At 30.7% G+C, this 12,747-nt stretch overlaps 1 protein-coding gene across 2 annotated transcripts in view; it reads left to right on the top strand.

Moving 5' to 3' along the window:
• LOC130450763 (segmentation protein cap'n'collar) overlaps positions 1-12,747 on the top strand; it is a 192,322-nt gene that overhangs the window by 156,609 nt on the left and 22,966 nt on the right. For both annotated transcript variants that reach the window (XM_056789385.1, XM_056789386.1), the window contains exons 6-8: positions 959-1,223; positions 1,441-1,568; positions 6,320-6,413. In XM_056789385.1, the coding sequence (XP_056645363.1) occupies positions 959-1,223; positions 1,441-1,568; positions 6,320-6,413 (487 nt within the window). The remainder of the gene's footprint in view (positions 1-958; positions 1,224-1,440; positions 1,569-6,319; positions 6,414-12,747) is intronic.

Raw genomic sequence — 12,747 nt, 5'->3', positions numbered from 1 at the left:
ATCTTCCGAGTTAAAAATTTTTAATTTTTAACTATTCGAGATACAATTTTCAAAATGCATTCCTTTCTTGAACAAATGTTATTTTCATTTCTTATCAATATTTTTTGTTCACAAAGTTTCCTGAAGTTCTCTCGAATCGTACCCATTTAACTTGGTACTTACAAATATCAAGAATAAAGGTTAGTTAGTTATTTACTGAAGTTAATATTATACAGATCTCTTAGCCAGTTGTGAATTTAAACATTAATTTTAAAAAAAAAACGAAGCAAACTATTAACAGTAGGTTACCTTGCGATACCAAATATCACAGTAAAGTAGGTCAGAGAGCATAAGAATGTTGAGCTAGGTATCGTTCATGGAAGAATGCATCTTCAGAACATATTCTGACCAAAGTGTGCGCATTTAAAACGTTCAGAAGAGTTTATTCCGAATGTTGCAAATTATATACCGCGAACAAAGTTATTGTATACACTGCGTACATGAATTATAGTCTATTTTTGTCTATAGAAAGTAATAAAATAATGACACATTCGTTTTTTGACAGGTCAAAAACTTTTTCTATTGTTCTTTACAGCTATGGTTTTAAAGACCAATAGAAGACTGAAAACTTGTATTAACTTGGGTATATTTATTTTAGTGTTGTAAGTTTAGTAAGTAGATTTAATCACTCCCTACTTATAAATAGACTATAACATTTCTAGTCGTTAATTGCACACACAAACAATTTTGTGAAGACTTACTAGTAACGCCCATGACCCACTGAGATCGCTCGAAAGAAGACATAGATATATGAATGTAAACTAATTACTTTTGGACAAAATTTCATATTTCCAGTTACTCTGAATACATACATATAAACAAATTGAGGATCTTATAGCACCAGATAAAAGAAACGACAGAAGTAAACACTGATAATCAATCTTATTCGAATTATTCATATTTTCTTTATTATTTACAGAGCCGGATGCCATTTGTCAGAACGGTGAGCATGGAACAACGATGGCAAGACCTAGCAAACTTACTGAGTCTTCCTAGTCCGGATAGTGGAGGACTACATCATCCATTTAGTCATCACCATCATCCTTTGCACAATTATACTCATCACCCACATCCCCATAGCATGGGTTATAGCCCGGAAGCCGCCAGAGGTGTCCTTCTTCATAATGCCACATTACCCACACCTATGGGCGATCTGAATTCGTCTGTGCCATATAGCAATTTAGGTATGCTTAGAATTGTTTCGTTTACTATTGTTCATTAATATGAATAAATAAAAACTCGAAGATCCGTTATACGTTATATGTAGATTTATAAGTTAATTTATCGTTATATGCAGTATTTCTAAATGTTGCGCCATTCTTACTGCTCCCCTCCCCCATTATGATTTGATCCGCCCTAGATTTCATTTAATGTTATAAACCGTAATTACGTTCTTCATAGGTGGTACGAACTTTGGGAGCGCCGTGGCCAGTTCCATGAACCTCACGAACAGCAGCGAACCAATGGGAGAGTCTTCAAACACACCCCATTATAAACTCGAACCTTCACACGATATGGTATATTACCAGGTATGATTATCATTAAGGCTCAGTGGTAGATTTTTGAAGTCAAAAGAGTTATATATATATATATATATATATATATATATATATATATATATATATATATATATATATATATGGATTATAGAAACTTCAGTTTATTCGAAATTAGAATGGGAGGGTCCATAATAAAGTGAGCAGCAGGATCATTGATGAGTTTTGTAAGAGACAAAAACTTTTCAAAAACAAGTTTAGAGCTTACGAAATAATAACGGCGGTAGTAGTAGTAGTAGTAGCGCAAAAAAAATAATAAATTGAGAAAAATGGGATGATAAAACAATAGAGAATAGAATAGCAAAATAAAGAGTTATGAGAAGAGTATGATATGGAGGGGAAGATGCATCAATAAGAAGATGATATGAAAAAGTTACAAAAGGGTTATTGTTGTAAATTAAGAGGTACTGTCGAAACTATCTACAACAATAATATAGGAATTTGGTCGTTAGGATCTGATCTGAAAATTTTAAGCTATTCTTTCATCCTTCCGGGTTTAATTATAATCTTTTGGTGATTTGTTAAATTACAGTTTTTCTGGCATACTACAGCCTCAATATACGTGTATTGTCCAGTATTTTACAACTTTTTGCTAACCAATTTATAATCTTAGCAACTATGTCATTATTGTCAATTTCTAGTATGTTTGTCTTTCAGGCCTAGTAAAATATAACTAAGAAAAATGTGTGCTCAACGATATGAATTGTCTTGAATTATTTGAATGAAAAATGGAATAAGGATTATAAAGAGAGATTAGCATCGACAAATAAGTAGTAAATTAATTGTCACATTTTCCACATTACCACGTACATAAATTGCTTATAGCCATAAAAAATATGTCAGTCGACTATTCAGAGATCTGTTTGGAGTTTGTAAGACATCAGCAAAACCAGTAATTATTTATTTTCAACATAAAAGCGAATTTATTTCCAAAGTAATAATTTTTTTGACATTAATCAAGAAAGCCGAAGGAAATTGATTAATTAGAAATTTCAAATTTCATTTTCAAATTAACGTTCCTCATATTTCTATCGAGAAGACCTCTGAATGTCATCTATTCAACGAAAAGGATCATAATAATTCTATAATGGGTTTTACAAAGAGTTTTGCCCATACATTTATAGATATCAAATAATTGTTCACTTGTTTGGTTCAACTCACTAATTCAAATCTATCTATTATTTTTGAAACAGTTACAAATGGCTCTATTACTTGTACTTTCAGATAAGTCGTAATAAGTAAAAACCAACCTGTTGTTGGTCTTGTTAGGCTTATCACTAGTTGCATTGATTTGATATTTGACTATGGATAAAACATTCATTACTGCTTAAAAAGATCTACCGGTAAATATGTAAGAGTAATTTAAAGTCACCAAATAACGAATAGTCTTCTGTATTTTGTATGCATATGAAATTCATTCGTTTGGTATTATTGTATTGACTGAGTAAAGAATCGCATTCTACCATGTTTTTGAATCCCATCCACATTTCCTCAATTTAAATCTCTTCTCCATCCTATTTCTATTTTCTACACACTGAAACATTTTTGTACTACGTTTTTCTGTTTCGATATAAGAACAAAAGAACAACATTATTTTCGCAAACATTTTCGTGTAATAATGGACTCCATTCTTAAACGTTTTTGGTAATTTTCTGTAGTAAGTTGTGCACCTAAATAACAGTTTCATTTTGACAGCTGACGGACGATGCATGATATGATATTTTGACTAATATTTAACGTTGACTTTAAAATGAAATAAGTCTTCTACATTGTGGAGCATTTATAATTTTTACTCATGTCATCAAAAAAAAAAAAATAAAGACAGTTTCTGTGATAATAGTGCCCTCTTTATCCGAACAGCAAGCTATATTCTTCTTCATAATTTTTTTTTTGATTTAACGAGTAGTAAATTATTTATGGTGGTAGAGGCCACGTCCCTCTGGTGTAAATTAGGTGTAGAGGTGTAAATTATTCTTCACCGGGCATTCCGCTTACAGAATGAGTTTTTTTCTGCATTCACAAACTTTCAGATTCAAATAATATTTACAAAGTCAACTGTCAAACATGAATCGATCCTACCAACCGACCACCCACGTTAAGGTGTAGTTTAACTAATGTAGATTTTTAATAATTTTATGAATAAATAAATTGTATATAAGTCTAAACAGAGATAATAGTATAAAACACTCGTAATAGAAGGCCATTCCAGCCTTTGTTCCTTCGATTACTCGCGCTTACTGGAATGAAAATCCTTCTTTTTCCTTTTTGTTGGTTCTTATTATTCAAACGTATCTTTTCCATCGATAAATAACTCATTCATGTTTTCTGTCACTAAATCGCAATATTTTGCAAAAACAATCTATAACACGATCAAAAAAACTACGTATGATTTTGTTGTTTGTTTAATGGAATTATATTATACTGTCAATTTTAGCTGTCTATGTATTTTTAACGTGTGAACTCTTGCATTTTGAAATGTTATATTTCAAATCCCTTCAACGACATTCTTTAGTACCATTTTCATTAAAGTATTGTCAAAACTGGTATCCCTCATGAAAAACTACACCGAATTTTTTTAAAAATTTTAGGAAAAATATAACTAATAAAGGTGGTCTACCATTGACCCTTAAAGCACTGAATTTTTATCTTACCACAGATCTAACGTTTCACACCAACCCCTAATAATTACAGAAAATTATTATCTGTAATTGATGTAGATGCCAGGTGGAGATGGAAACAGGATTTTATAGATGTTTTTTATGCATTACGTGATTGCTATTATTTTTGTTGGAAATGCACTCAGGTCTTTCACGCAATTGGTAGATGCAATTAACTATAAAGATAAATATTAACACGATAAAAACTAATAAAAAAACTTTGTTTTGAAATTTTATTTATCATAATGTCTTACAAGTAGAAGAAGATGTAAACTAGGAAAGGAGGAAAATCGGATATATCAGATACGCAGTCTTGGTTCAAACAAGAATCTAAAATATTAGTCGAAGGAAAAAGAAAATCTCATTTGCAATACAGACACACTTTTGTAACAAATAGAGTCAACAAGAAAATCCAGAGATCAAAATATAGCAATTGGAGAAATTTTTCATTGAAAATAATCTGATAAGACAAAAGGAAGTAAGGAATCTACCAACCAATATACGAATACATACAGATTACATAAATAACGTTTAAAAAATGAGAAAAATATTTTGAGAATCTGTTTACCTATCAGAAATTAATTCTTTAACATACCAAAAACATAATAAGGAAGAAAGTGTCATATACCAAAGACCAATCACAAACTAATAATATTATTATACACTAAATTTACATAGGATGTAGCTTGATAGAATAAAGAAAAATAAGAGAATCTAAAATTTAGATTTAATGTATTAATGTCTTTTGAATATCTACGAACTTTTTCTATTTTATGAGTTAAGGATTTTGGCTAGAGTTATGAAAGTCCCAATTTTCTTCGGTTGGAGAGCAGGTGCTTAATAAATAAGGCGCTGTCGCAGTGGAAGCGTAAAACTGGGTCTAATGTTATTAGTTTGTCCAGATCTCAAATAACTAAAAAGTTTTTCTGGTCTAGTGTTCTTGAAGCATTATGATACAGATTTGAAGGAAAAGAGTAAAAGAAGATCCACGGAACTATCGAGGCTGAAAAAAGCTAATACAAATAGTAGAGGAAAAAAAGTAGACAAGATTTTACAGGATATAGTCATTAAATAAGATAAGAGGATTGCAATCCTAGAGAAAGAGATGAAAAAAAATATCTTATCCTTAAAGGCGTGTCAGATACAAACACTGGAAACGAGAATAAAACTGAATTGGCTATATATATATATATATATATATATATATATATATATATATATATATATATATATATATATATATATATATATGTATATATATATATATATATATATATACATATGAATGAATGAATGAAAGACCTAGGTTCACGGGTGGAACCGCGTTGGAATTTGAAAAATTCTTGACGTTTAGGCTCCCACTTTGAAGCAAATATCAAGAGAAGGGTGAGAAGGATAGGGTGGTTATGTAAATGATCCGATTTTATGGTCTCAATCTGCCTTCTCCACGCAACAAATTCCCTCATTTTTTGGTTTATTGCATGGCCTCAATCTGCCTACTCTTTGGAATTTCACCGAGAAAATGAAAAGCTGAAACAAAAAAATATAAAATTATTAAAATAGAAAGCTTTTCATTTTCGGTGAAATTCTAAGGGGTAGGTGATTTTTTAAGTGGAGTAGCAGATTGAGACCACAGAATCGGATCACTTCTTACCAATGAGCGAATAACCACTCTATACCCACCCTTCTCTTTATGAAGGCTTCAAAGTGGGAGCCGATTCTTCGATATATAGTAGGACAAAAGTAAAAAACTATGTACATACTATGAAGAAAAGAGTATCATGTAATTCTAAATAACACTCTTTATATCTACTGTATCGGTCAAATATTAATAATAATATTTTGTACACTCTATATATTTATTCTTAGACATACATGAGCTCAGAATAATTAATTATGTTTTCGAATAGATGTTTTCTTTGTCCATTATCCTTATCTCTGGGGGATAGAGAAACCCACTGAAGTATATGCACTTCGAACATTTTTCATATACGCCACCTCGAATTTTTTTGATGTTACCGACAAGCCATGACGTTCGAAAAACAATTAATCTTTTTTTTTATACAGAACGGTTCGTCTGAGATTAATCAAACTGATGGTTTTCTTTCTTCGATTCTAAACGACGAAGATCTACAACTAATGGACATGGCTATGAATGAAGGTAAGAATTTTTTTTCAAGAATTTTTATTGTTTGATATAAAATCGTGAGTAAAGTACCTACATACCTGTATTTTTTGGTATGTTTCAAATACTCGTAAATAGAGATGGAAATTTCCGCTTACACTTCTGTTAGTTTTTCAAATTTTTTTACATACATACATTATCCATCAAAATAGATTAAAATCAAGATCATTTATAGATTATATATAGAGAACTTTTGTGAATAATTATTTGGTTACTTTTGAGTTATTTAATTTAGAAATGTCAGCGATTTTTAGTTTTAACAATTGATTTTATAAAAAATTCATGGATTGTACACATCGTACCTGTAAATTCTCTAGGGGCCTTAGCTGTGTCTGAATTGTTATTTCCCAGGAGATGTATTCAAACTGTATACCTACATGCTAAATCTAATGGAAGTACCGCTAATAGTCTTTTTTGAAAAGTAACGGTATTAATTCCTCAAAACTGCTATGCCTTGTAATTAGAAGTATTTAAATTTTGATTTAAGATGAAAAACAAATATGTATATAAACGTGAATTCTTCAATTGATATACCAAGTTATGGAAAAATTAAATGCGTTAGTAATATTCTATTCTATTCTAAAAAATGTTTATAATTTTTTTCAAATCAATTTAACACTTTTTGTTTTTCTAGTCTTTGGTATCGATTTCAGAACTTGAATTATTTTTCTTTAATTGCATTGTTTATTCCTACCATTTTTTTGGAAATTATTTCTATTTTTTAGTTCAACCAACTACGCAAATTGACCACAATGGTACACAAAATGGAACGGACTTGTATAAAATATGCATTATAACATTCCCATGTTGAGTTTCTAAACTAATAACTTAGAAAAATTATTCATTTCATTCAGATACAATATTGTTGTAATGTCCCAGAAAAACAAAAATATACGAAGAATAAATATTCGGGATATACGAATGCGATCCAAAAAATAATCAGCCATCACCTCTACTTTTGTCTGAAATCGCCAAGCCATTTTTTAAAGAACAGAAAATGGTCAGAGGAATCCAGATCAAGTAGATGTGGCGGATGAGGCAATAAATCGTAACGTAATTCTAACGTATCGGTAGGCACATAGCCGTGATGAAACGAAACTCACCATAAAATCCGATTGTTTTTTCTTAAGTACGGCACAAAAACTTGTCAGCAAATATGCATTAAATTGGCTCGGATGAAATCTATTGGTCCGACTGTATTCTGTTTTTATAAAATGGTGCACCCAAGTTTCATTTGTAATGACATGTCAAGGTAAAAATTCACTTGGATAATTCTGAAGATATTCAAATATTTCTTTGAACTTTTAATGTGAACAAGTTTTTGGGGTCCCCACACTACACTTGTTCATATGAAAAATTCCATGCCAAATATTGCATACTCATTCGATTGAAATATTTAGTTTTATTCAACGATCGCTCAATACCAGGGCACAGATCTAATTAACTGTTATAATTACAATAAATGAAGATCTAGGGCATTCATCATCATTTGTATTTTTATGTCCATTTTTAAAAACAAAAAACCACTGGCAAATGATTTCATGGGAAGGAGAAATTTCAATATAATATTTACGTAATTTTTCCCTGTTTTCTGTATTTGGTTTTCGATATAAAAAGTAATAATTAACATATTTTTTTTAATATTCCCTCATAACAAAAAGTTTATATGTGTATTAAAACTAATACAGACGATAGATTTTTGTGAAATCTTAGCAGATGATATCAGACACATGGAGAAAACTAATCATTTACCCTGCTATGGATGTGCAACTCCGAGTCTAGTTCCCAATTTCCAGTGGTGGCATATTATTACCCCTACAACAAATTGAAGACATTTCACATTGAAAATTATTAGTATTATTTTTGAATAGTTCCTATCAAAATAAACTAAAAATTATGTTCGATTTATTTAGCATGATTTTCTGTGAGCCACTTTCAATAACATATTTCTTTTCATTTTCCTACTAATTATAGTCATCTGTATGTTTTTTCACCTCTTCACAATACAGAGATCTAAATAAGTTACAATGTACAGAAACCATCCCTCGTATTGTGATTATCCCTATTTCCGATTTTTTGACCTTATATAATTGTCTTCTTAACGAAATGTATTCTTTAAAAGGTGTAACTTATATTTTGAACATACAAAAGAGGGGCCAGTTGACAAAGGTAGACAAAGGAAGTGAAAGGGATTTTAATCGGATATAGAGATGTCATTTTAATGGCTACTCAATACTATCTCGTATCAACCAGATGTTTGAACGTGTATTACAAATTTGATGACTTCAAATAATTTAATTACTACTAATCGAATTCCATTACCTGTTTTTCTAGACGAGTTTCTAAAACTGAAATGAATACTGGAAAACCGTGAATCAATTTTCAATATTTATTGTTTCGAACTCATGTATAAAATTTAAATTCTACCTCTTTTGATAGTCAATTTCATGTAAATTCTGATCTAGAACTTTGGTAAATACATGCTCCTTATTGATTAAATATCATTTCAATTCCAGCCCTGTTGTGAACTCACTCTTTTTGTTCGAAAATGAGAAATGAGAGCAATCGAGGGATTTGAGGGTGGGCTTTAAGTGGTCGGATCGACAGGGATACATGTGGATCGTTGTGTAACGGAGGCGGTACGGAAATAACAGGAATCAAACCATTTTTCATTTGTAGGTGACACCCCGCCTATTCCTGATTGCATTGCCAGATGACATGATGGATAACTAAAAAGGGAATTTTCAGACACCATCTTGGATATAATAAATATATTTTTTTTGATGTTGTTCTGGAATTTAGATTATTAATTTACCTTAATACTACAACGCCACTAATTTAAAACTTCTAGATAAATATTAGAACTGAAAGGAATATTTAATGTAGATGATACAAAATATAATGCATAAAATAACATACACATACTACCAACTAAGAGCTTTTAGAATTAGAATTTTAAAAGGCTGGGGCGCAAGGTTAACTAAGTAATCGCTAAATTTTTGGAACATGGCTTAACTGTAGACTCCGGGATTGAGAATGCAGTGATCTAACTCAATTTATAGATATCCAAAATCGTCATCTTATGCTGCGTCGAGCAGTTGGTTTTACCCACAAAAAGAGTAGTATATCGATTTCATTGTTTTTGGCATTGCGCCATCTGTGAATATTCGAATAAGTTACGTTTTGAGGTTATAATCAATAATTTCGAAACTATTTCACCCCATAAATTTGGTGATAAATTTACAGAGGCTAGAAATTTTTTTCATAAAGATATATTATTCAAAAGTATTCTTTGTATTGTTGTAGTTCTGATATAATTATCTAATAGCAGCACCTTAGTGGCAAAGATTTTCTAATTTATTTTATCAATAATAATTACAACGTATTCTTATGGTCAACATACTGATATTTTGCTGGTCCTCGGTTTTTGTAAAGGAATCTTAGAGTATACCAAGAATAGTTCCTAATCATCTGATGCTGAATCATAAGGCATTTGCATAATCAAGAGACGTATTCGTGACATTGAAAGACTCAAACCATTCAATGGGAATTGTGACGTCCTCGCGCAGTTCGTATTGCACAAATGAAAGAGAACATACTTAACACCTTGAAAGAAAATCTTGAAAGGAGTACTCATAGTTTTTCCTATAAAGGGAGTTTCAAAAGACGTAGTCTATAAGGTTTTCTACCTATACTTTGAAAGTGTATATCATACTTATTTTTATTAATTGAATAAAATATAAATCTCAATCTTGTATACTAATTTAAAATTAAATTTGTTTGGAACCCAGACACTGACACTTTCTCTGTCACATTAATGCACCATATTGATGAAAAGGTGAAAGAACATCAAACAGTGGAAAGACACAACGATGGCAGAATGCGGTGTAAATTTTTTGTAGAACTTTGATGTTTTCGAACGTTGCTGAAATTTTAAAAGATCGTGAAATATTTCACTGTGAATCATACTCTCCTTTTGGAGATTAAAGTGTCTCTTTTACTCGGTATACTCGAAATATCCACTTCATCTTTATATTATTACGCTCCTAAATCATAATAATTATTTAGCTTATTTTAGAATAATTTTCAATAAAGACAAACTGCAGTTAGATAAAAACTCCGCCTCTCTATATTCTTAACCAGTCCATCCCTGTTTCGGGCCTCGATTGCTCTCATTTCTCATTTTGAGACATAAAGGGAGAACCCTAATCGGCTTTGTATTCGATTTGCCCTTTGCATTCAGCCAGGCGTTTGAACGGAAAATGTAGGGTGGGTAAGCAAAGGGAAGGGTGAGAGGAGGGATTTAGACGCCATTACGTTAGGGAAGAAAAAATTCGATAGATAGATGGAGGAAGAGAAATCAGGATCAGGACATTCAGAAATTTAGGGGTGAAAGAGTATTTTCAATTTATTTTGAAAATTAAGATGTTCTGCTAGATATTGGAGGATTAAATTTGAAGTTGTCAAATTGTATATTTAACTTACTAACGATTTACTTTAAAAATTCCCGTAAAAAGTGAGAATTTCTATGATTTAATATTCGTCTGGATCGAAGTAATCGAAGTTAAAATCTATTATAATGCCAAATTGTCACATGTATTTAAAGTTCTTGTACTCAATTGATAAATAGTCTACACATCTCTTTTAAAACAACCTGACATCGTATGAGAAAAAGTAATTTCTACGTGATGATATTACCAATCTAAGCCAAAACCAGATACCTAACAAATATTTCTATAATTATGCTATTGCTTTTAGAAACCACCTACAGCTATACCTATATATTATGTAGGTAGTCAATTTTTAGTGCCTAATTTTTCTTCTTCTCGTTTCTTTTTATGTTTTCAAGTGTCTTCCCTCTTGTACCTTTTTATTTCTCTGTTTTTGCCATTTTCCTTAAGTTTATACCTCATTTTAGTCCCAACTTCTTTATTTGGTGCCCTTTGTTTCATACTTGTGATCATTCTTCTTGTTATTGGTTCTTGTTTTTATACTTGCTTTGTTTTTCATTTTTTTTAACTCACCTCAAACCTCCTATTCTTTTGAGGCATATTTTAATATCTATATTGTTGCGTTCTGATATGGTTTTATTTTTCGTGTCAATATCAATATCATACTGTTATATGTTCAAGAGCAAGTAAGTTATTGATAAATTTCAAAATTAATTAAATTATAATCTACATAGATTAAATATATTCTTTCGTGTTTTATGTTTTGGTCTTTTTGTATATGTCAATCAACCAAAGATAGCTCTATTAGGTTAGTCGTTTACGTTTTCTCAAAGTAGTATTACGTCTTCATGAACAAGTATGAAGTAGATCAGTAAACGTGCAACATATAAATTCATAGTTCTAGACGCTGCATCACCAACACATATTCACGAACGATTGCTGCTGCATTTAGAAATGGTCATCCAAGTCTTAAAGATGCAGATATTGTAGAGCTGCATCGGAAAATTGTATATTACTGATCACTGATTATAATTGGAGATATGGAAAATCATTTGCAAACAAACTGTATTATTGTTTGTAGATCAAAGAAGATCATTTTTAACAATAAATTCGTTAATTTCGAGATATCTCAAGAGTTAATAATTCTAACTATGTATATCACAAATTTATTTGATATCTCCATAAAAATTTTATATCGGATCTGAATTGAACTGAACTTGTAAATGTTATTATGGAATATTTTTTCAGATAAAGAATATTATTCCAATGACTTGTTCAAAATTTAGCGTGTTGTTCTAACGAACACCGCGAAAAACGAAAATTATTAAGAATAGATCAAGGTCCCTGAATTTTGTCATAGTCTTAGCCTAAAATTAGAAAGAATATTTAGCAGTAGACTTTTGACATCGTACGGAACAAACAAAATAGTGTTACCGATATTAGTAATCCTACAGAAATTTAAATAAATATAATTTGAATATCACTGTGTCATCTATTTACTTGTGATTAAAATAATCTACAAACCGCTGCTACTTATTCAAAAAAGTTGAACGTTTTTTGTGTACTGTTTGCTGTGACGGTAAATCAGTAGTGCACATTTTTCCGATAATGAAGTGTTATGATATATACATGATAGTGATATTCGTCAATTAATATGGTTGAGTTACTAGATAATTATTTTCTTGTAAGCTTTTGCATAATTTCTTGGAACGTGATCAATAAGGTAGTGTACAAATCAGTATGGGAAAATATCAAAAATCTTATTAGTGGTTTTTGGGAAACTATGATCGAGAACTAGATCATGATCTTAATGTTCCGATAATAATCCGTATCACTGTTGTTTAAAAACTGATTGAAAC

This window comes from Diorhabda sublineata, chromosome X, assembly GCF_026230105.1.
Source record: "Diorhabda sublineata isolate icDioSubl1.1 chromosome X, icDioSubl1.1, whole genome shotgun sequence".
Classification (NCBI taxonomy): Eukaryota; Metazoa; Arthropoda; class Insecta; order Coleoptera; family Chrysomelidae; genus Diorhabda; species Diorhabda sublineata.
Note: the sequence above shows the minus strand (reverse complement) of the source record. Positions and strands in the feature narration are given on the sequence as shown.